Genomic DNA, 26,629 nt, shown 5'->3' with positions numbered 1-26,629 from the left:
CATCGTGGAGCGGCAGCAAGGAGAAGAAGGAGAACACTGGGCTCCGGAGCAGCCATCTCTGCAGGTAAGTAGCTACTAGAGATGTTAGTTTAGTCTCCCATTAGAATGAATGGAGGCAGCCGGCGCGCAGGGGGTTAAGGCTGTGTGCCGGCTGCTTCTATTCATTTCTATGGAACCGCAGCGGAGCCTTCACACTGAGTATACACTCCACTCATGAGCGGAGCGTATACTCAGTGTGAAGGCTAAGTAAAGCATTGTGGGAAATATTACCGATCTCGATCCCACCTAAAAAAAAAAAAAAAAAAAAGATCGTGTTCGGAATTCCGATCGCGATCGTGAAATTTTCTCGATCGCCGATCGGAATCCGATCTTTTCTGAACACGATTGATCTACCCTATTAGCCATTAAAAAAGATATCAACTACTGAAGACTCTGAAGTTTTTAGTTTTTATATTTCTTACCCACTGGCTAACACGGTACAAAAACAAACATTCTCCTTTGACTGTATATGCAGGTCCGCCATCAGGAATTTTGGTGCCCCATACAGCCTAAATGTCTGGGCCCCCCTCTCCCCCCCCCCCCCGCCATTTTAAAACTTTATTTTGCGACATACCCATTATGTATTACATTTCCCTTTATTTAGCAGCATTACAAGGCTTAATCAGATTCTATTTGCAGGTAAAATCTGCTACGTGTGAAAGCGCCTATGGAGAACCAACACCATTTATAAGAGCCCTCTTAATAAATCCTCAGGGCTTTTTCACATTGCGTTTTTGGCCTCCCTTGCCGGGATATGTTGGTAACCAGTCAGAATCAGCTCCCCACTTATGCACGAAGAACTGGCCATTAAAAAAAAGGGGGGCCTGCAGTTCTCCGTGCAGGGATAAGTGGAGAGCTGATTGTGACTGGTTACCAACGTATCCCGGCAAGGGAGGCCTAAAACGCAATGTGAACACTCCTTTAAAGTGAAAGTCCCTCCCCCAAACAGGCTGCTATGCAAGTAGCATAGCAGCCTACATCATTATTAATACAAAGCACACATACCTTTGGAGGTATTGTGTGCCTTGTAGTTCTCCAGCTAAAAACATATATTATATATTATTGCGCCAGTTCCCTCTCCAAAGTGACGCATACCCGATTCCCCAACAATACCTCCCCCTCTGTCCACCTTCTAACATCTTTCCATTGCCCCCTGTACCCATACCTCCCAACTTTTGAAGAACCGAAAGAGGGACAAAATGTGCGGCGCGCTCTGCGTGCCGTGGCAAATTTAGCCCTGCCCACTTTTGTTGACTCTGCCCATTCTCATTCATTTTTCATGTGCCCGCACACAGTATAATCCTCCTACAGTCACCCGTAAATTATATGTCCCCCCTCTATCTCTCCGCCAGCTTCATATACACCCTTCATCTGCCCCAGTTTCATGTCCTCCCTCCATCTCTGCCCTCAGTTTCATGTCCCTCCATCTCTGCCTCCAGATTCATGTCCCTCCATCTCTGCCCCAGATTCATGTCCACTCCATCTCTGCCCCCAGATTCATGTCCACTCCATCTCTGCCCCCAGATTCATGTCCACTCCATCTCTGCCCCCAGATTCATGTCCACTCCATCTCTGCCCCCAGATTCATGTCTCCACATCTCTGTCCCCAGATTCATGTCCCCTCCATCTCTGCCCCCAGATTCATGTCTCCACATCTCTGCCCCCAGATTCATGTCTCCACATCTCTGCCCCAGATTCATGTCTCCACATCTCTGCCCCCAGATTCATCTCCCCCATCTCTGCCCCCAGATTCATGTCTCCACATCTCTGCCCCCAGATTCATCTCCCCCATCTCTGCCCCCAGATTCATCTCCCCCATCTCTGCCCCCAGCGTCATGCCGTCCTCTCCATCTCTGCCCCCAGCGTCATGCCGTCCTCTCCATCTCTGCCCCCAGTTTCACATTCCACCTCAGTACACATTACACTTGCCTTCTTCCATGTTCCCACGCTGCTCTCCGCGCGCCTCTCTCCCTCACTGGCGCACAGTTGTAGACGTGATGTGACGTCATCACATCGCGTCTACACAGCCAGTAGGCGGCGTTCAGCGGCGAAGGAAGGAGCTGACCTGTGTCAGCTCCTTGCTTCAGCCGCGTATGTGTTCAACTCAGATCTGCGTCCTCTGGACGCAGATCTGAGTTGAAATCGGACATACCGTATAATGACTGCTGCGGGCGCCAGGGGTCGGCACACGGTGGCGGTCCAAAACCGGGCCCCCCCATTTTTCAATTTGGCCGGGCCCCTGACGCCAGTAGCAGTAATACCGGCCTATTGGCGGCCCTGTGTATATGAACTAAGTAAATATATCCTTTATGCATTAGTGGGTATTATTGCTGGCTATTGACACGTGCATATATTATATCTAATTGTTGGTTTATAACATTTGTTTAAGACCCAGTCAACCCAGGATTGGGCACATGGGCAATGTCAGAGCCTGCATCAGCACCCAGCAAAGCCAGTCATGAGCTAGGGCCCTAACAAAACTGCTACATAATCCGTCTCTTCCCTTGCTAAACTTGCTGTTGTCCAAATTTTATTCATATTAAATTACTAAAGTTTATAATTCAGTCCACTTTTTTTTTTTTATTCCCTTGACTTGCAGTACTTTACCCTTGTTGCACAACTGTTTGTTAGTGCCTACTGTATATATAGATCTGAATCATTATATACAACAAATTTCCAATGTAAAAGCATGAAATGATAAAACTCAACAGACCCAAATATAAGGCAGTGTGATTTGTTGGATAAAGGTGGTGTCTGCCTTGAGATGAAAATGAAACTTATTAATTAATGGGTTTTTTATGTATGATAATTGTATTAATTTACACATGCAACCAGTGCTTACACTACTGTACGAAGAAGGCTAGGTTCACCACACGGTAAAAGTTTTTTGTTCTGAAAGAGAGTGCAGGTGGATACTAGGTAGCACACTTTAAAGCTGTCTTCACTGGCGGCTGCACATTCCTGCAGCGACTCGCTACATTCCCCTACAATACAAATAGGCAAAGAATAGACCAGCACTCCAAAAGTGGTCTTGTCAAGGATGAGGAATTTATTATAGTGAGTCAAATCCAATGTAGTTATATAAATTACATCACTATTTCAATGTATGCGGTTTACAATGTTTTAGGTATTAACCCTTCATCAGTCTGGAACAGAAAACCCATCACTGTGATATTTACAAAGTATAACAAAGGCTAAATACATGGGGGAAAAAAAAAAAAAACTGAAAAAATGTGAGCTAAGACTAAAATAAAGCATGAGGGTTAGCAGATAATTCTAATAGTATATGGTGTCAAACACAAGGAATGGGAGAGTAAGCCTACATGTACCAAATATACATGGTGTATATATATATAGTCAGGGTCTGGGGTTGCTAGGTGGGGTGGCATAGACACACAAGTCCAGTTTCTTTAGTCCAAAACAAAGGTAGAGTTTTATTTTCACTCAAAAATATAGTGCAGCTGCAAAAGGAAACAATACAAAAATACCTGCCCGGCTAGGCTCTAACTAAACATAGAATAGGTTACCTCACCTAGAAAAACAGAAATCAAAAGCCATTTGAGTCATTCAGGACACAGCTCCAAAAATATGACCTCTCTCTTTCACTGTCCAGCCAAGCTCTGCCAAAGTGTTGCTGCTGGAGCAACTTCTTAAGCCTCCTTGACGAGGAGACTCTGCCCCAATGTGTGGACTGGAGGGGGCTGGAATGACAGGTCCCACTACCAACCCACCTGTCATTCCTAAAAATCCAGCCCAATACTGATCATTTACCAAAATACTCAGCAGACGAAAGTAGTCTGCTGAGAACAAACATTCCTGGAGTTTCCTCATTTCACCTGAATAGTCTGGGTAAGATGTACACCCCCTCCATTACCTGACCAGCCAACGGCTTACTATATATATATAAAAAAACAATCCGGTCTGTTAGCAACTTGTATGGATGGAAAATGTCCTTTTATTGGAAAAAGCAGTACACCACGTATCGGTCCACACTGGGACCTTTCTCCCCAATGTCCCAGTGTGGACCGATATGTGGTGTACTGCTTTTTCCAATGAAAGTACATTTTCCATCCATACAAGTAGCTGACAGACTGGATTGTTTTTCTATTGCAAACCCTTTTGCCTGGAGAGGGGTTTCTGCCGTGCAATTTGTGGGATAATTCCCAGATTTGCTGGTGCTTCTGCAACTATTTTTCTTTGAAATATTATATATATATTATACATATACATATGTATTTTGTATGTCGTGTGTGTGTGTCTCTGCCCGGAACTTTGCCTGCGTGTTGTTGGCTTTGTTCATCCAGCTATATTCAGCAAATTGCTACCGTCGATGGTTTGCCTGTTTTGGCAGCTCTTAAGCTGTCCTGATGCTGAACTTGTTCCTCACGCCGTGCCTGTGATTGTTCCAGCATCTCAGCAGCTTGCTGGTAAGCCATATAATGAGTGTGTTATTGGCGTTGATAATCTGCCTGCTCCAGTGTTTTGGCAGCTGTCAAGCTGGCCTGCCGCTAAACTCGTTCATTGTGCTATGTCCATGATTGTTCTGGCAGCTCGCTGGGACACCATATAATGAGCATGTTATTGGCATCTATGATCCGCCTGCTCCAGCGTTTCAGCAGCTGTAAAGCTGGCCTGCCACTGAACTCATTCCTCATGCTGTGCCTATAATTGTTCCGGCATATCAGCAGCTCGCTGGGATGCCATATAATGAGCATGTTGTTGATGCCAATGAACCCCATCAGCTCCACTTGAGGAGAACTCTGTTGACTTCTATGTTCATAGCTGTTGTTGTTTTAGAATTTTGCAACAAATTAGATTTTCTTTTTCCTGGCATGTTTAAAAGTAGCAAACTGCCAAATTTGGATTAAAGACGTTTTCCCATCCAGTGTGTCAGCATGTTACGTGGAGCAGATCAGATAATATGCAAATGCATGTACACAATCCAATGAGGATTAGATGAGTGTTTACATAACAGACCTGGGACCTGAGATAAGCTGCAGCAAGAGCAGTGTAATATAGTATTTGTGAACATAAATTCATAACAGTCGTGAAGCCAAGTCATTTACTGGGATAAAAAGTAACCTATGTTTTAATCGAGGTTACAAATTATCTGTGTCAGCGTTTTTTTTGCGTGATTGAATAACAAACACTCAAACTTTCACATTTATAATATTAGTAGGATATAATGAAACAAGAAGATAGTCTATACAAGTGGCAGATACTGAATACCAAGAAGGTAAGTGAAAAAACAAACAAACAAAAAAACATCATTGTAATAGAAATATATCATATGCAGTAGAAATGGACCAAACAACGTGGAAATAAGGTAGCAGACAAAGTAGTCCATAAGAAGGTAGAGTGCCTGTAAGGAAATAAATGTAGAAAATGTGAATGAGAGCCAGGGAACATGGGGAAAGAAAAGGGCAAAAGTTTACAGAGAAGAAGCTATACTACAGACTTACCAGGTGGCCAAGGCAGGAGAGGAAAGCTGGGGGAAAGTGAGGCAGAATACTGATATAAGTACCAAAGTGTGGCATCTATTGGAGTGGAGTTATCATGCCACACGAGTGCAGCATCCCCTGGGTGATGTCCTTAAGCGCTCATATGCCTGTGCAGTAAATGGACATGTTGGCAGAGGTGATGACACTACTCATGCCGGGATTGCTAGAGCTAGTACTACCATAAGGATAAAATACAGACTAGGGAAAATATAGTACAGTAAGTATTAATACAGACAAATGTAGACAAGGGAGGGAGAAACAACAAAAAAAAAAAAAATATGGCTGATAGAGAATCCATTTCCACCAAAGCAATGTTAAAAACAAGGTGGAAACTTTCTTTCGTTTTGTTTGTTATTGTATTAAGTGCACGATAAAGTCAGCTCAGGAAAAGCAGATATGATGTTCAACATGAATCCCAGCACTTACTGGTTTGATTTGATTGTGCCTCTTAGTCGCAATGGGTTTCCTGTCAGTTATGCTATCACCAAAGGGCCCACCAAAAGCAGGAGCTGGCCCTGGGTGACAGACACTAATTGTTAGTATACTGTGTGTTAAAATTGCAGGGAAGACACTGTTGCTTTGCCTGATACATTCAAGGCCATGACTTCTCACCTAAGTCCACATATAACATAATAATTCAGATTCAAAGGGGCCACACGGTGGCTCAGTGGTTAGCACTGCAGCCTTGCAGCGCTGGAGTAACCACAAACTATTTCTTGTGGAAAAACTATATTGAAGACAAAATGGAATATATTGAAAAAGGGACTTCTCTCACACAGTTTTTACTTCATCACAAAGGTGATTAAAGGGATTCTACCATTAAAACATTTTTTTTTTCTCATTCACACATCGCAATAGCCTTAAGAAAGGCTATTTGTCTCCTGCCTTTAAAAGTCTCCGGCCCGCCGATTAAAAACTCGTTTTTTGTCGGTATGTAAATGAGTTTTCTTGCAGCACTGTGGGCGTCCCCAATGCTACGAGAGAACTCTCTCCAGTAATGCCTCCATCTTCTTCAGCAACCGCCTCTTCACTCGTCTTCATCCGGCTGAGGTCACACTTTGACACCTGCGCAGAGCCGACTGACGTGTGCACAGGCCAGCGGCCATTTTTTTTTTAGAGGCCACTTACGCGCACATGCGCAGTACACTCTGTACTCCATAGAACTACAGAAGCATACTGCGCATGTGTGACCCCAGCCGGAAGAAAACGAGTGAAGAGGCGGTTGCTGAAGAAGATGGAGGCGTCGCTGGAGAGAGCTCTCTCGCAGCATTGGGGATGCCCCCCAGTGCTGTTTGAGCGCTGAGGCCCGCCCCCAGTGCTGCAAGAGAACTAATTTGCATACCGACAAAAACCTGGTTTCTAACCGAACGGCGGGCCGGAGGCGACTTCTAAAGGTAGGAGACGAATAGCCTTTCTTAAGGTTATTCCAATGTGTGAACGAGAAAAAAAAAAAAAGAAGAGAATAGTAGAATCCCTTTAAGTAAAAATAATTGAAATGCAAACACACATCTTATGTAAACAAATTTAGGACTCAAGTGCAAAGTTTGTTAATTAGTGTAGCACATGAAAAGGTACTCCTTAAGTACAGAATTCGCTAAAACATAACTTTTAATGTTACTGGTTAAAATATCTAGAGCTCGTCCCCCCTTAATTGCTAAATGAAACAAAAATATCTAGGGGTAGGAATTGTGTAGCATCCACCATGCCTATCCCTAAATGTATAATACAAGAGGGGAGGGTTCGGGTGTTTCTAATCAGTTCCGTATTGTTGCCTAACACCCGTGACTGGCGATATTTTAACACAGAACTATATGAAGCCCCAACTCCGTATCCCCTCTGACACTCAAGCCTAAATGCAGCCCTGTGATTGTACTAAAATGGTCGGTAAATATTGCTGAGTATATCAGGAGTTCAGTGTGACACCTTCATAACCATTTGTGGGTCGTTGTATAGATATACACCTTAGCTCCTGATCTTATATAACCTAGTGAGAGTTCTCTGCTGCAAACACCCTAAATATTTGGAGAGTCTCTCTATATAGGAAACTGATATTGGGCTGCACTAAATAGGCATTGGTAGCCCCGGCGCTGTTGTTTCAGCCAGGAGCTATCTGTTCACGCTATGATCTGAACCCTCTCTACACGTTTCGTATTCAACTCCCCAGGAGAGTGATATATATTTCAATATGAGCGTCAAAAAATAAAACAACTGCGGTGAAAACCGCATTTCCTGCAGCCCAGATGGTGGGTCGCAGTACTGAAGAGAGTCCGACCAATTGTTAATTAGTGTATCAAAAAAATCTATATTTACCTAGATCGACAGGGCGGTCATGTGACTGCCCCAGGCACAGTTTCCGGTGACGTTCCATTTCTCCTTTTAGAAATGGAACGTTACCTATACTAAACCCAGCCCCAAGCTTTTCAGATCTTAACCCCTTAGATGTCACGATCAATTATGATCACAGTAATACATAATTAACCCCCATAACATAACTGTACAATAAAAGTAACCCATTAGTTAACATGCACAGTGAAAGTTGTGAAAGGAAAAAAAAATAAAAAAATTTATATCTCCCTATATTATAAAAATGAATGTCTGTCTGTCTGTCTGTCTGTCTGTCTGTCTGTCTGTCTGTCTGTCTGTCTGTCTGTCTGTCTGTCTGTCCTCTAATGCGAACCAAACGACTGGACCGATCTTCACCAAATTTGGTACAGAAATACTTCAGATATCCGGGAAGGTTTAAGACGAGACTCCAACTCGCTCGGACGTACCGTTGCTGAGATACAGCATTCCAAACACAGTCCCCCCCCCCCCTTAGCCAATACAAACCTGCAAGACTTTCACTCATATTCCAACTGCAATACACACGGTCACTCCACATGCACAATACAACACTGATATCCAAACTGAGATACACGCATCAGAGGATTAGATACACAGATCAGCACACAGTCCCACAAACCAGAGAATTAAATACGCACTTCTGCACACAGTTCCACACACTGAAGCATTTGATACACGCGTCTGCACACGGTTCCACATACCGAAGGATTAGATACAGGCGTCTACACACAGTTCCACACTCCAGAGGATTAGATACGCGCGTCTGCACACATTTGTACACGCCATAGGATTAGATACACGCGTCTTCACACAGTTCCACACTCCAGAGGATTAGATACGCGTGTCTGCACACAGTTGTACACGCCATAGGATTAGATACACGCGTCTTCACACAGTACCACATGCATTAGGATTAGATACGTGCGTCTACACACAGTTCCACATGCCAAAGGATTAGATACGCGCCTCTTCACACAATACCACACAGGGAAAGATTAGATATGTGTGTGTGCACACAGTACCACACTTTGCAGGATTAGATACATGCCTCTGCACACAGTACCACAAGCCAGAGAATTAGATACGCGTCTCAGCACACAGTAACACACGGGGGAGGATTACATACGCTCATCTACACACAGTACCACATGCCATAGGATTATATACGCACGTCTGCACACAGTACCACATGCCGGGGGATTGGATACATGCTTCTACACACAGTTCCACACACTGTAGGATTAGATACGCACCTCTTCACAGAATACCACACAGGGGAGGATTAGATACACGTGTCTTCACACAGTTGTACACGCCATAGGATTAGATACACGCGTCTGCACACAGTACCACATGCCGTAGGATTAGATACGCGCGTCTACACACAGTACCACATGGGGGAGGATTAGATACGCGCGTCTACACACAGTACCACATGCCGTAGAATTAGATACGAACGTCTACACACAGTTCCACACTCCAGAGGATTAGATATGTGCGTCTGCACACAGTTGTACACGCCATAGAATTAGATACACGCGTCTGCACACAGTACCACATGCAGTAGGATTAGATACGCGACTCTTCACACAGTACCACACAGGGGAGGATTAGATACATGCCTCTGCACACAGTACCACAAGCCAGAGAATTAGATACGCGTCTCAGCACACAGTATCACACGGGGGAGGATTAGATACGCGCCTCTTCACACAATACCACACAGGGGAGGATTAGATACAGGCCTCTGCATACAGTACCACATGCCAGAGAATTAGATACGCGTCTCAGCACACAGTTCCACATGGGGGAGGATTAGATACGCGCATCTGCACACAGTACCACACGCCAAAGTCATTAGATATGCGCGTCTGCACACAGTTTCACTTACTGGAGGATTAGATACGCGCCTCTTCACACAATATCACATGGGGAGGATTAGATATGTGCATCTGCACAAAGTACCACACCAACAAGAATTAGACACTTGCATCTAAACACAGTACTACACGGGGAAGGATTAGATACAGCTTTACTCCAGGTATCCATAACAACTGATCACAGGTTTTTCACTGACATCCAAAATGAGATACACATAATCACATGACGCTTATGGACATACACACAAACAGCATACAAAATACATCAGTGCAAAATTGGACAATTCTTATGGGGCCAGTACACAAACATAAAATGTAATATACCCGTGCGAAGCCGGGTCCTGCCTCTAGTGTGTGTATATATATATATATATATATATATATATATATATATATATATATATATATATATATATATATATATATATATATATATATCTCTTGTCTTGAAGATGGTGAATAGATTTTATTCTTAAATCAATTTCCATTCTGCAAAATTAGTAACACACACAGAAAAAATAGAATTTAGTATTGCTGTAATTCAGGGGTCCTCAAACTGCGGACCGAGGGCCACATGCGGCCCGCCAAGCACTTCTGTCTAGCCCCGCCGACAAGCGTGCATTTATAATGAAGCTCCTGGGGAGCTCGGGCCAGGCCATGGAGCGCACTTCACTTTACCTGTTGGAGGGCACCGCCCCCAATGTCTGTGCGACCTGCTCTGCCTCCAGCCCACTGTTTAAAAAGTTTGAGGACCCCTGCTGTAATTGTACTGACCTATGGAATAAAAGTAACATTTATGTTGTATGGCAAAGGGCGAAAAATTTAAAAGGTTGAATAGCAATACCAGAATTGATTTGAAATTGTTAATGAAATTGGCAAATTATAGACAACCCAAAATGCTGTCATTAGAAACTGCATCTCATCCTGCAAAAAAACCCCATCCCTCATATTGCTACATTACCAGAGAATTAAAAATGATAGCTTGTAGAATAGATCAGTTATCCAAAATAATTTATTTTATTTTTTTTTAAAGTGGCTGCGGCAGAAAAGGAATGTATAAACTGCCAGCGTACGTCAGGGTACACCGCTGTAATGAAAGTAATAGGAGCTACTGAGAAAATAAAAGGGAATTTGGTCTGTGAAATGTACTCTGGTACTGTAAAACGCAGCATTTTTTTTCCTGCAGTGTTTCCGCAACGTGGAGCTTTAGTCTAAGGCTGGGGCCCCACGGTCCAAAAACAGTGCCTATACAGTAACTACAAAGTGGATGGGATTCTTGAGAATCCCATGCCCACTTTGCGGTAAAAACCGCAGCACGGACACACTGCGATTTACAAAACCGGCGCAGTTTTGGAAATCGCAACATGTCAATTATATCTAAGGAAACGCCGGCAGCTTCAGCGTAGATAAAATTGTAACAAAGTCTGTGGAGAAAAACTTCCCCAACTTTTTGTTTAAAGCGCTGTGGGAAGAACCGCGATGTGTTGCTGCTGCGGTTTTTCCCGCATCACATTATAGCTGCGGGTCATCCCATGAGGTCTTAAGTTAAGGCCCCACGGGCCGTAATTGCAGCGCTAAAGCGCTGCAGAAAGAACCGCTGCTTGAACACATTGTGGTTCTTTCCACAGCGCTTTTAAAAGAAAGTTCACAGATTTTTCCTCTGCAGACCTTCTCTTAACCACATAAGGACCGCCATATGTAAAATTACAGCCAGCGGTCCTGGTACCTAAAGACCGGACCATTGCCGAAATACTTCCGGTCTTTAGGTACCTCTTTGGTGGTGGTGGGGGGACAGGGATTAGGTGTTACTAACACCTATCCCCCTCTAAATAACGTCCAGCTCCGACTGGTCGTTTTAACCCTTTTGATTGTGCCGTGAAACATCACGACGCGATCGAAAGAGATCCGCCGACTATATGTCCTCATCGGCACCCCCCGCGGCGAGACTGGGGGGTGCCGATATGAGTAAAAGGCAGCCTGGGGTCTGGCCAGTGACCCCAGGCTGCCGGAACCCCCACATACCTGGTTGATCCTGCCGGGAGATGGAGGAAGTGAGCGATTTCGCTCACTTCCTCTGTAGCTTGAAGAACACTGAATGCTGTGCAAGCTACAATGCAGAATCAGTTGATGCTTTCATCAAATCATTAACTGATTCAAGTGTCCTAAAGGGACACATGAAAAAGTTAAAAAAAAGTAAAAAAAAAAAATAAAGTGTATGAAAAAAATTAAGTTATAAAGCCCAAAAATCTTTAGAAAATGAATTATATATATATAAAAAAGCACTAAAAATTAATAAAAAACAATGCATATTTGGTATTGCTGCGTCTGTAACAATCTGTACAAAACTGAAATAACATTTAATGTACACGGTGAACGTCGGAAAAAAAAACCTGGAAAAAACCCGCCGGAATTAATGATTTTTCGCCATCTCACCTTACAAAATATACTATAAAAAGTTATCAAAAAGTCATATGAACCCCACAACAGTACCAATAAAAAGCTCAGCTTATCCCGCAAAAAATAAGCCCTCAACCAACACTGTTAACCGAAAAATAAAAATGTTACGCCTCTCAGAAGATGGCGTCAAATGGGTTTTTGCTCCGCAAAACTAGTAACACATAAAAAAAATATTATAAATGAGGTATCACCTTAATCGTACTGACCCACAGAATAAAGGTCACGTTACTTATACTGTGCGCTGCATGGCATAAAATTAAAAAGGTAAAACTCAATGCCAGAATTGATTTTTTTTTTTTTTTTAAATCCAGCAAGAAAGAGTTAATAAAATGTATTCAATAAGATGTAGACACCCAAAAATGGTGTCATTACAAAACGCATCTCATCCCGCAAACAACAAGCCCTTATATGGCCACGTCACCAGAAAAATAAAGAAAATATATCATCTAGCAATGTGAAGACAAAAATCCGCAAAATCGCCAAATTATTAGAATACAACTGGCTGCGTCAGGAAGGGAATATATAAGCTGTGCGAGCGTATGTCATGGGACACCCCAGATTTACAGCTTATGAGCGAAAAGACACCAGAAGTGACCCCCAGAGTGACTCCCCCAATCATAGGAGCTACTGGGACATAGTAGGGAATGTGGTGTTTACAATGTTCTCCACACAGCTTATATATTCACTACCTACCAAAGAACTACCACGTTATCATAATAGCTGACTATGTCCCCCACCTCTGCAAAAATTTCTGCTTGTTATATCCACATGCTGTGACCCCCTCCTCGTGTCCTACAACCAAGTCGGCTGTATTATTATTATTAACATCAATCTGCACAGAGAACTAAATGACCCTGCAGTGTGTCTTTGTTTCTTTCTTTTTTAGTTGCTATGATTCCTAGGATTTCTCTATCTGCCATGAGCTTGTATGTGTTTCTCTCCTGTTATATACTACTGTACCATCTATGAAACTGTATCACTGAAATTTCCCCATTGTGGGACTATTAAAGGAATATCTTATCTTATTCCCTCTTCACCATCTACTGTGCAGTCACGTCTGAGATACTACCGTAATACTCACTACACCCCCTGAGAAATTCTTTGAAGGGTGCAGTTTTCAAAATGGGGTCACTCCTTTGGGGAATCCACTTTTCTGGTACCTTACAGGCTCTACAAACATGACATGACATCCAGATACCAAACATCTGACACTGTACTCCAAAAGCCTCATCGCGCTCCTTCCCTTCTGCGCCCTGCTGTGTGCCCAAACTGCAGTTTATGCCCCATGTATGACACTGGTGTACCCCGGATAACGTACATAATGTCATATGTGGGAATAAACTGATATTAGGGAACAGCTGGACACAGAAGGGAAGAAGAGTTATTTGGTTTTTGGAGCATAGACGGTTTGGGTTTTGGATGCCATGACACTTTTGCAAAGCTGAAACGCCAGTAAAGTGGAATCCCCTGATCTGTGACCTTATTTTGGAAACTAAACCCCTGATGGATTTATCCAGGGGTACAGAGAGCATTTTTAACCCCCAAGTGTTGCCGTATTCGCCTCAAAATCCTGACCAAAAAGACGGCTCCCATTGAAATCAATGGGAGCCAGTCAGTTCTTTTTTTCTGGGAGCCATTTGTTCTTGCTCCCAGAAATAGAATGGACATGCTCATTCTTCAGGCAGTGAAGTCACGCCCTCCTCCGGATTAGGCCCATTCATTGGGCCTAATCCGGAGTGGAGTGCGCAACTGGATGCCGATGCACTGCACCTTCATCAAGTCCGTACCAAAAAAACCCATATGCACTCAGCCTAAGGGCCTATTTGGGGGGAATCTGACAGGCCCTATAGCAGCTGTTGCTACCGTTAGACAGGAAATTTTAATTGTATAGCTGAGTTTATACATTTATATTTTGTTTTATAAATAGAAAACGAAAATTGACCAATTCAGCTCACCTAACCCACAGACCAGGTGCACGATCCCAGACTTCTGGACTTGTAGAAGCTTAGATATCCATGCATATACAGTCCTATGAAAAAGTTTGGGCACCCCTATTAATCTTAATCATTTTTAGTTCTAAATATTTTGGTATTTGCAACAGCCATTTCAGTTTGATATTACTGTGTCCATCAGTTATTAGATATATTTCAGGATTGAAATGAGGTTTATTGTACTAACAGAAAATGTGCAATATGCATTAAACCAAAATTTGACCGGTGCAAAAGTATGGGCACCTCAACAGAAAAGTGACATTAATATTTAGTAGATCCTCCTTTTGCAAAGATAACAGCCTCTAGTCGCTTCCTGTAGATTTTAATCAGTTCCTGGATCCTGGATAAAGGTATTTTGGACAAACAATTCAAGTTCAGTTAAGTTAGATGGTCGCCGAGCATGGACAGCCCGCTTCAAATCATCCCACAGATGTTCAATGATATTCAGGTCTGGGGACTGGGATGGCCATTCCAGAACATTGTAATTGTTCCTCTGTATGAATGCCTGAGGATTTGGAGCGGTGTTTTGGATCATTGTCTTGCTGAAATATCCATCCCCGGCGTAACTTCAACTTCGTCACTGATTCTTGAACATTATTCTCAAGAATCTGCTGATACTGAGTGGAATCCATGTGACCCTCAACTTTAACAAGATTCCCGATGCCGGCATTGGCCACACAGCCCCAAAGCATGATGGAACCTCCACCAAATTTTACAGTGGGTAGCATGTGTTTTTCTTGGAATGCTGTTTCTTTTTGGACGCCATGCATAACGCCTTTTTTTTATAACCAAACAACTCAATTTTTGTTTCCAAAATGAAGCTGCCTTGTCCAAATGTGCTTTTTCATACCTCAGGCAACTCTATTTGTGGCGTACGTGCAGAAACGGCTTCTTTCTCATCACTCTCCCATACAGCTTCTATTTGTGCAAAGTGTGCTGTATTGTTACCGATGCACAGTGACACCATCTGTAGCAAGATGATGCTGCAGCTCTTTGGAGGTGGTCTGTGGATTGTCCTTGACTGTTCTCACCATTCTTCTTCTCTGCCTTTCTGATATTTTTCTTGGCCTGCCACTTCTGGGCTTAACAAGAACTGTCCCTGTGGTCTTCCATTTCCTTACTATGTTCCTCACAGTGGAAACTGACAGGTTAAATCTCTGAGACAACGTTTTGTATCCTTCCCCTGAACAACTATGTTGAACAATCTTTGTTTTCAGATCATTTGAGAGCGGGCTGTCCATGTTCGGCGACCATCAAACTTAACTGAACTTGAATTGTTTTGTAGAAAGAAATGGTCCAAAATACCTTCATCCAGGATCCAGGAACTGATTAAAAGCTACAGGAAGCGACTAGAGGCGGTTATCTTTGCAAAAGGAGGATGTACTAAATATTAATGTCACTTTTCTGTTGAGGTGCCCATATTTTTGCACCGGTCAAATTTTGGTTTAATGCATATTGCGCATTTTCTGTTAGTACAATAAACCTCATTTCAATCCTGAAATATTACTGTGTCCATCAGTTATTAGATATATCAAACTGAAATGGCTGTTGCAAACACCAAAATATTTAGAACTAAAAATGATTAAGATTAATAGGGGTGCCCAAACTTTTTTCATAGGACTGTATGTAGAAAGAGTGGATCCGCAGCTCTTGGTTGTGGTAAAAATTTACTTTTAATAATCCATGTTAAAATCGCAGACAGATAGATCAGGGACAAAGATAGAAAACACATTTCATTTGGATTGAACATTCCTAGGGCTATGATTAAGGGATACCGCATCCCGAAACGCGTCAGCCATCTGGTCTGAATATGTAACAGCGTATTTTTATTTTTCACATTGTGTGTTTTCTATATTTGTCACTGATCTATCTGTCTGCGATTTTAACATGGATTATTAAAAGTTAATTTTTACCACAACCAAGAGCTGCAGATCCACTCTTTCTACATATATGCATTTATATTTTGGTTCACAAACAAAGCAAACTCTTTTAAACCACTAGGACATGCATTAAAACACAAGATAAATGGATTTTATTGAATAAAACATATATAAAAAACACACAAACAACATAAAAAATCCATTATCAAACATATAGAAGACAGGTTTAGTTTATATTTATCCAGTCTTAACATGGTATGCTTTATGTTTTATGGAGTTTTTACGATGCAGCTAATTCATCAACCTGAAACTGATGTGAAATTACCACTCGTACATCGTCCTGTGGAATAAAAACACCACACCATTAGTATAAAAGGCAATGCACAAAGACCAAGCATGTACAAGGAAAGTAGAGAACTTCATGGTTGATCTATAGTATTTTGAAGTCGTAGAATGGAGTGTAAGGTTTCGTATAGGTTGCTTACCACATGAGTCATCTGCTCCAGAACAGGAAGTAATATCAGGAGTTCTTCATCTGTTTGATTCCCTGACCAGCGCCTTATTGGAATTCTATTAGTAAGCTAACGAAAAAACACACAATAGGGCTGTGGTGTATTAAAGAAGTTCAGATAGTACATGTAATACTTTTAGAACCAGAAGACCCAAATTACGTACATGGAAGGGAAGAGTATAAGCCACCGTATTCAGGGCAACAGTTTTGGCCAGATCCCGATGGAGAACATTTAAGTCCTTCACGTAATGGCCCAATACACAAAAACAATGGTTCTGGTAGAGGCGATGCCTGTAAATGAGATTTATTAAGATAATGTCTAACATCTAGCATCTGCATTATATATATAGGTTTCCTGGTCATCCTTGGCAGCACAAGTACCAAACCATGTGCATTGTGCTGCCGAGGACTACAGGAAATAAAAATTTCAGTGAGTTAAATTTTCCATTATATTCTTCGTAAATAGGATATCACCTGTAAGCAGTTTTGCCAATTTCACAATTAAAACCAAACCACTACCACCCTACCCCTACCCTCTTGTGTCTGACATTGCCATGGAAAGATACAGCTGGTGACAGTTTTTTCTTGCAATGGTCACTACAGAGGATATATAGCATTGAGTACCATCCAAAGTAATGGACAGCCTTTTTGGCGTTATGCTCAAGCTATTAAGAGGAAGTCCATATGGTGCGGAACATTGTCTTGTTAAAATGAACATATATTATTTGAAACATTATAAAAGGTAGAAAACGACATGTCCAAAATACATTGCTTTAGTAGTTTTTAAAGCATCAAGTCATTTGCATGAGATAACGTCACACCTAATTAGCTTTTTTTGTGGATCCAGAATTTCCAAAATCTTTTCAGCATATTCTTTCTTTGCAGTAGTAAAGACAAATATCTGCATGAAAAAAAAAAAAAATAACACTATCAGTATATATTGTAGTGCAAAATTATGCGAATATTCTCTTTTTCGATTAATAGATTTTGTATGAGACCAAAAAAGAAGGGGGGGGGGACTTCTGCACCAGAAATATTACCACAGTTGTCCATTAGGCCATTAGTCAGAGAAACATGGCCTCATCTCCTGGACTGGTCACAACATGTCTGAACTCAACTGGCAACTTCATGCTGCTTTGGACAGCATGTATACACTGCAGTACATGTGTATTTTAGTGTATAGTACTGAACTAGTGATCATAAGTTCAAGTGTGTTAAATATATATATATATATATATATATATATATATATATATATATATATATATAACCCTATCCTATGTAAAACTAATTATGCAAAAGAAATAATAAGAAAAGCCAAAAAATCCCTAAGAACATAATTTGAAATCGCTGCATCCATAACAACCTGTACAATAAAAGTAAAGCATTATTTAGCCTGCATGGTGAATTCTGTGCAAAAATAAAACCACACCACCAGAAATAATGAATTTTGCCTCACAAAATTTGGTATATAAAGTCAAAAAGTCATATGTACCCAAATATGGTACCAATAAAAAGCGAGCAAGACATTCATCATGGTGTGCCTGTGAGCATTGTATTGTTCCTCTATAGTGCCTCCTGGTAACATCACTTGTTTCTCTTCTGTGCCTTCATGTCCCTGTACAGTCATGGCCAAAAGTTTTGAGAATGATACAAATATTAATTTTTACAAAGTCTACTGCTTCAGTTTTTCTAATGGCAATTTGCATATACTCCAGAATGTTATAAAGAGTGATCAGCTTAACAGCAATTACTTGCAAAGTCAATATTTGCCTAGAAAATGAACTTTATCCCCCAAAACACATTTCAACAACATTGCAGCCCTGCCTTAAAAGGACCAGCTAACATTGTTTCAGTGATTGCTCCATTAACACAGGTGTGGGTGTTGATGAGGGCAGGGCTGGAGATCAATATGTCATGATTAAGTAAGAATGACACCACTGGACACTTTAAAAGGAGGCTGGTGCTTGGCATCATTGTTTCTCTTCTGTTAACCATGGTTATCTCTAAAGAAACACGTGCAGTCATCATTGCACTGCACAAAAATGGCCTAACAGGGAAGAGTATCTCAGCTAAAAAGATTGCACCTCAGTCAACAATCTATCGCATCATCAAGAACTGCAAGGAGAGAGGTTCCATTGTTGGCAAAAAGGCTGCAGGGCGCCGAAGAAAGACCAGCAAGCGCCAGGACCATCTCTTAAAAGTGTTTCAGCTGCGGGATCGGGCTACCAGTAGTGCAGAGCTTGCTCAGGAATGGCAGCAGGTAGGTGTGAGTGCATCTGCACGCACTGTGAGGCGGAGACTCTTGGAGCAAGGCCTGGTCTCAAGGAGGGCAGCAAAGAAGCCACTTCTCTCCAGAAAAAACATCAGGGACAGACTGATATTCTGCAAAAGGTACAGGGAGTGGACTGCTGATGAATCCCCTTTTTGATTGTTTGGGACATCTGGAAAACAGCTTATTTGGAGAAGACGAGGTGAGCGCTACCACCAGTCTTGTCTCATGCCAACTGTAAAGCATCCTGAAATCATTCATGTGTGGGGTTGCTTCTCAGCCAAGGGAATCGGCTCTCTCACAGTCTTGCCTAAAAACACAGCCATGAATAAAGAATGGTACCAGAATGTCCTCCAAGATCAACTTCTCCCAACCGCCCAAGAGCAGTTTGGCAATCAACAATGCCTTTTCCAGCATGATGGAGCACCTTGCCATAAAGCAAAGGTGATAACTAAATGGCTCAGGGAACAAAACAGAGATTTTGGGTCCATGGCCTGGAAACTCCCCAGATCTTAATCCCATTGAGAACTTGTGGTCAATCATCAAGAGACGGGTGGACAAACAAAAACCTACAAATTCTGACAAAATGCAAGCATTGATTGTGCAAGAATGGATTGCTATCAGTCAGGATTTGGTCCAGAAGTTGATTGATAGCATGCCAGGGAGAATTGCAGAGGTCCTGAAGAAGAAGGGTCAACACTGCAAATATTGATTTGTTGCATTAACTCATTCTAACTGTCAATATAAGCTTTTGTTACTCATAATATGATTGCAAATATATTTCTGTATGTGATAAAAACATCTGACAAACACACATAAAAAACAGAGGGCAGAAGATCATGTGAAAATATAAGATTTGTGTCATTCTCAAAACTTTTGGCCATGACTGTAATGTGATTGTTAGTTGATTTTTCTGTTGTTGTTGTCGTCTTCGTCGTAATCCCCCTATAATTCCCTATACCACAGGATTATAAACGCCTATCGAAAAAAGAAGCTGAGTAAATTCGTCTAGCTACGTATATCAATCTATGGAAAACTATAACGGATCGCACCAGATGTCGCTAGATGTAAACAGCGATTTATCTTGTACTCCTTACTAGCGGAAGTAGCTGAAGTAAGGACTTTTTTCCTATATTGCACATTATAAGACGTGTCAAAGCTCTACTAGGAGAGAACATAAGAAAAACAAACAGGACGAAGCAGACACATATTGTTCATGTGAAGATTACAAAAAAACGCTCATATCAACCCTCTCATTGAGACCAAGTGGTCCCATTGCTCCCGTGCGCAGAATGATCTTAGCCTCTTCCTGTAATAACTTTCTACCTCTATCGCCTCCTCTGGGCAGGGGTTCTATATGACGTAACCCGCAGAAAGACAGACAATCAGCTCTCCCTCCGTGGGCCTCCCTAACATGTTCTATCAGTCGTGGCGATCCTTTGCCACTGCTGAGAGACCGATGTATCATAGGTTCAGGGAACACGTTCGGTCTAATAGTTTTGCCCACATAGAACTTCTTACATGGGCATGTGATCACATAGACCACAAAGGACGTTTTACACGTAATGAACTGTCTAATATTATATTCAATGCCTCCTATGTTCATAAATTTCGCTTGACTGTTAAACTGACAGTACGAACAGTTTTTGCAACGTTAGTTGCCTTGCGGTTTTAACCCGGTTAACCACGTATTTTTTTGTGATGTAAAGTTGCTCGATACAACACTATCTCGAATTGTTCGACATTTTTTAAAAGTGATTAATGGTCGATTAGTTGCTGTCTTCGCCAATATAGGGTCATTTTCTAACAAGTGCCAGTTTCTATGAATCACGCTTTTAATTTGGTTTAATTAGGCGTGTTGACCTGTTCCATCTGGATAAATCAGTGATGTTGCTAGCAGTTGAAGGAAGCCTGACGAAGTGCACTAAGCACGAAACGATCGTCGCTGCCTGTTTCTTTGCATCATTCCGTCTTCTGTACCCCGATGGTCAAGGTTTGACCTTTTTTTTTTTTTAAAGAGGATGAAATAAAAACGAATGTTTTATGTATCCCGTGGTGGGTGAGTGCCCCGTTTTCTACATTTCACATATGTCACTGCCTGTCTAGGTTTTTTCACAGTGAGCACCACCCTGGGATTTTATTTATTCCATGGTTTTTTTGGCTGTTACAGCCAGAAGATTTGCCAATACTGACACAAGATTGTGAATACGAGCGTTGTCGCAGTAGTGCCGCTGACTACTTTGTTCTTTGTAATACATCACATTGTCTGTATCACGACATACACAATACAACACATCACATTGTCTGTATCACGACATACACAATACAACACATCACATCACATTTGCTAGCCCACCAAACTTTTTAAAGCACTTTTACAGTTTCACACGTCTGTGTCCGCCCAATTCTCAAATCACCGCAGACGAAGTCGCGGGTAAAAGCTAGTATAATATATATATATATATATATATATATATATATATATATATATATATATGCACCAATAAAAACTCTTTTTCATTTCTATTCTTTGTGATTTTTTGCTGTTGCACCTTTTTGTATTGGTGAACGTTACCACAGTAACTCTCTTGCACCTGTTCACATTGGGATGAGCGGTCTGAATTTTTGTGTGTCTTGCTCTCTCTGACAATATTCTGTTGGTCAAGTATAGTTACAAGAGGGATGACCTTGTATTGATCACAGTTCATGGTAATGGCAGCACCGCTGTCCCTATATCCCTCTGTTTCTACTACAGAGGTCTTTCAGAAGCCCTTTGGAACTGAAATGGTCCCTTAAAATTGGGTTTTGGAAATATTTTTGAAAATCTGAAAAAAATTCAAAGGGTGATTAAAGTTTGATGGCAACATAAAGCAGAGATATGATAAGTTATATTTATGAAGTAATTTGGGAGTGAATATTTACTACTGACATGAAGTACACTGTTCCACGAAAAAAAAAAAATTCAGAATCATTTTGGTAAGGTAAAGCGTCTGAAAGTTACCACAAAGTAATACATCAAATTGAAAAATGAGGCCTTGAGGTACTTTTAGGTTGTGTTCTTCATGGGTTGAAGTCCTTAAAGGCCTATGTATTAAAAACACCCATAAATAACCCCCATTTTCAGAACTGCACCTCTATATTTATTCAAAATCACATTTGTGAAGGTTTTTTTTTAACCCCTTAGGGGTACAGCCTAAAAGTACCTTAAGGACCAGGCCTCATTTTTCAAAACAGACGTGTCACTTTATATGGCAATAACTGAGACGCTTTAAAGGGGCTCTATCATTGGGAAAAAAGTCATTTTTAGCTAAGCACATACAGTACTTGCATAACCTTAAGAAAGGAGATTTCACACCTACCTTTTGTATGTAAATCGCCTCAGTAGTTTTTGAATACGCCAGTTTTTATTCATATACAGCGTGCCTACAGCGTGCACCCAGAAGTGTCTGTGATCACAGTCTGCTATTCTCTGTGTATAAGAGCAGAGAGATGAGTCATCATCATCAGCAGCAGCATATGAATAAAAACGGACTTATTCAAAAACTCAATTTACATACAAAAGCTAGGTGTGGAATAGCCTTTCTAAAGGCTATGCAAGTATTTGTTTAGCTAAAAATTGCTTGTCCCAATGATAGATCCCCTTTAACTTAGACAAGTGATTTTGAGATAGTAAATACAAAATTTATTGATCAAACAAAATTTGAAAATTGATGGAAATTTAGGGGGTGGGATATATTTATTGCAATTTTAAAAATGTGAAATGCTCTGCTTTTCAGACATCTAGTCATACCCCCCAAATACATTAATAAATATTACTATATCTACCATATCTCTACTTTATATCGCATCATCTTTAATTGTACTTTAATTTATTTTGGATGTTAGAAGGCTTACAACTGGGAAATTTTCTTTTAAATTTAGAAAATCACTTACAAACATTTTATTTCAGGGACCACTTTAGTTCTGAAGGCCTATATATTAGAACACTCCCCCCCCCCCCCATAAATGCCCCCATTTTCATAGACATTTCATTTTTTTTCTAGAATACATTCATTTAGCCTTAAAATTAACACATTCACAAGCCGTTAAAAGGAGAATACACATCTCACAGTTTGTTATGCAATTTCTTCCATGAAATAAATACCTCACATGTGGGTGTAAACTAATATATGGGCACACAACAGCGCATGGAAGGGAAGGAGTGACGCTAGGCATTTGAAAAGTACATTTTGCTGGAATAGTTTTCACATGACATGTCTCATTTGCAGAGAACCTAAAGTACCAAAACAATGGAAACCCCTCAAAAGTGAGCCTCTCTTAGAAATTATACCCCTTAAGAAATTTCTCAAGTGGTATCATTTTGAGCCCAAGAGTCCTTTTCAAAAAATTAATGTACAAAGTAAAAATTTAATTTTTTATAGACATATGCAATTTCAGTGCCTAATATGTTGCACCCACCTTGTGTCATCGTAGACTAAAACTATTGAGTGGGCGATCGCAGGTTAAAAAAAAATTGTATATGTGGGCATAAACTGCTTTTTTGGGTACACAGCAGGGCTCAGAAGGGAAGGAGCACTACTCCAAATGCTAAAAAGGGCATCGATTTAGATGAATTTTCTGGACACCATGTTTTTTTTGCAGAGCCCTGGAGTTGCCAGTAAATTGGAAATCCCTGAGATGTGAGCCCATTTTGTAGGGACCATTTTAGGGTCTCTGCAAATGTGACATGATGTGAAAAAAACCAACAATCTAAAATCAGCGCTCTAAAAGGACATAGCATTCCTTCACATCTGCACCCCTCCCATGTACCTAGCGCATGCCCACATGTTGTATCCAGGATAACGTACGTAATGCCATATGTGGGTATAAACTGCTGTTTTGGCACAGGAGGGAACGAGCGCCTTTTAGTTTTTGAAGTACATCTTGGTTTTTTTGGACGTTTTTGCTGAGTAGCTGAGTTGCCAGTAAAGTAGAAGCTGCAGACCTGTGACACCAATTTGGAAAATACATTCCTTAAGGGATTTAGGATAAGTGGGATATCAAGCATTTTTAACCCTTGAGTGTTGCATTTATTTAATTTCTAGAAAAGAATGTGCAGCCCATAATGAAAAAGTGAATATTGCAATTTTTCAATATATATGCCATTTCAGTTCTCAATATGTTGTGCATAGGTTGTGTCAGCAGACACATACACTCCAAAAAGTTAAGCGGGTATTCCAAGCACAAGTGCTTTTGGAGCATTCGTCAGAGACACAAGCTGGGTATAACATATTGCGCACTGAAATGACGTATTTCTGGAAAAATTGACAGTTTCACTATCCACCATCAGTTGCTTATTCATTTCTGGAAAATAAACACTTGAGGGTTGAAAGTGCTCACTGTACTCTCGGATAAATTTCTACTGGGGTATAATTCCAAAATGGAGGCAACACGTCAGGGGATTCTACTTAACTGCCATTTAAAGGCTCTGCAAGTGTGGCATGACGTCCAAAAACTAAACAGTCTAAATCTGCATTCCAAAAACCACAAGGCGCATATTCCTTCTGTGCCGAAATAGGATTAGGTGGGGGGGGGGGGGGGTGGCGGCGTCACTCTGGGTTTTTTTTTTTACCCTTGAAAGTTCTACTTCTGGGGTATACCCTGATCTATGTTAGCACAGCATTGGCTGGCATTTGCAGTGGCCAGTCAATTCACCCCCAAAATATCACCACGTTTTAGAAACAACCCTCAAGAGATTTTTGAGCCCAAATGTGCTTCCAAAAAAAATAAATGCGCAAAGTGAAAATTGACATTTTTAAACAAGTATACTATTTCTGTACCCAATATGTTATGCCCACTTTGTGTAAATAGAGACACACCCTCCTTAAACTATAAGAGGATTATCCCAGGTACAGAACATGGCCGCCAAAGAACGTCAAACGTAAAAGAGTCAGAGTCCTCTGCAACAAGAATCTCCATCTTCCAGATTCGAAGGAACTCCTGGAGCCACTTCATCAAAGAAGGAGCAGTAGTACTATGCCAGTGACTAGGAATGACTGATCTGGCGGCTGTGAGGAAGTGTCGCAGAAGGTCACCCTGTATTTTGGAGATGACAGAAGAGCCAGTTGTGGAGAGGGCACTAGGTAGCAACCACTGACCTTCAAATATGGAAACCCAGTAGGGTTGTATCTCCAGGGTCGGACTGGCCCGCCGGAGCACCGGGGGATCCCCCGGTGGGCCCCCGGGCCCCGACTATACTGCTAATCATTTTAGCATAGGCAGGGGCCCGATCATCAATGGGGTGGATTGGGTGGTTAGGGGCCCGATCGGGCCCCTGACATTTCAAATCGGGCCCCTGCCCATGTCAGAGGAGGATTAGGGGAGGCGCTTAGGGCACCTCCCCTAATCCTAAGAACCAGCGCAAGGAGAGCTACCGCTCTCCTTGCGCTTGTTCAGCCATCTACGTATCAGCATAGGCGGCGTCATCACGCCGCCTACGCTGATACAGAGACGTCTGACAGAAGAGGATGCGGCAGCAGCGGGAGCAGCAGCAGCGCGCGGTCGGACGGTAAGTATAATAACTTTTTTTTGTTTTATAATAGGCCGCTGCCTGCTGGAGTATCTACCAGCAGGCAGCGGCCTATTACCAACCCGGACCTGTTCACTGCCGCCCCCGCTTCCCCTTGTACTTTAGGCCGCGGCGGGCGGTAGTGAATAGGCCCAGGCCAGGCCGTGACCCACTGCCGGTGATATTATACTTGGGGGTCTTTTCAGACCCCTGAGTATAATAATCGGAGCCCCAGGGGAGGTGAGAGAACATAATAAACAGTGTTACTCACCTCTCCGGGATCCGGTGTTACTCCTAGCTGGAATATTACCATATAGGCCCGAAGCCTGTTATAGCAGTAACATATAGGCCCGAAGCCTGTGGTAGTAGTAATAACCTGTTACTACGAGCACAGGCTTTGGGCCTGTATGGTACTGCTAGCACAGGCTTTGGGCCTATATGTTACTGCTAGCACAGGCTTTGGGCCTATATGGTATTATCCCAGACCACGTGACGTCTGACACATTACCATATAGGCCCAAAGCCTGCTAGGAGTAAAATCGGATCCCGGAGAGGTGAGTAACACTGTTTATTATGTTCTCTCACCTCCCCTGGGGCTCCGATTATTATACTCAGGGTCTGAAAAGACCCCCGAGTATAATAATAGTTCATGGGTGTGCAACTGTGGGGAATAATAGAGCTTGAAGGGTCCACTGTGGCCCCTGTAACCTCTATTATGCCCTACAGTGGCCCCCCTGCAACCTCTATTATGCCCCACAGTCTATTGTGCCACTGTGGGGTATTATATAGGCTGCAGGGGCTGTATATATATTATATATATATATATATATATTATATATATATAGGGCTTGGTTGCATGGAGAAGTGAGGAGTCAAAGATGTCTGTGTTTCAAACTTTACAGAGTCAAGTCACAGCTGGAAGAAGTGGTCATGGCGGTCCAAAGGGAAGAGACGGGAAATGTGGGAAGACGTCTCCTGTGAGTATTACTGCACAAAATATCACATTGCATTGTATTTATTGTAATGTTGTGATTTATTGTAATGGTACTGCTAGCACCCCCAATCCCCCCGCTGTCTGAGGTGGACAATCGAGAGATGCCCCCAAATCTTTCAATTACTACAACTCCCAGCAGCTCCAGATGCCCTGGAACTGTTGAGAGTTGTAGTCCACCCACCCCATAGATAATGTCCCGCTCTATTGTTATGCT

At 41.9% G+C, this 26,629-nt stretch overlaps 2 protein-coding genes across 2 annotated transcripts in view; one reads left to right on the top strand and one right to left on the bottom strand.

Moving 5' to 3' along the window:
• The window catches only part of PCSK4 (proprotein convertase subtilisin/kexin type 4), a 38,412-nt gene extending 32,332 nt beyond the window's left edge, over window positions 1-6,080 (top strand). The window contains 1 exon segment of the mRNA XM_075280826.1: window positions 5,905-6,080. Coding sequence (XP_075136927.1) covers window positions 5,905-6,080 — 176 coding nt within the window.
• C1H19orf25 (chromosome 1 C19orf25 homolog) overlaps window positions 1-26,629 on the bottom strand; it is a 245,185-nt gene that overhangs the window by 64,571 nt on the left and 153,985 nt on the right. The gene's annotated exons all lie outside the window — the stretch shown is intronic.

This window comes from Leptodactylus fuscus, chromosome 1 (assembly GCF_031893055.1).
Source record: "Leptodactylus fuscus isolate aLepFus1 chromosome 1, aLepFus1.hap2, whole genome shotgun sequence".
NCBI classification, from domain to species: Eukaryota; Metazoa; Chordata; class Amphibia; order Anura; family Leptodactylidae; genus Leptodactylus; species Leptodactylus fuscus.
The sequence above is the reverse complement of the archived record's forward strand: the minus strand, read 5'-3'. Positions and strand labels throughout refer to the sequence as shown.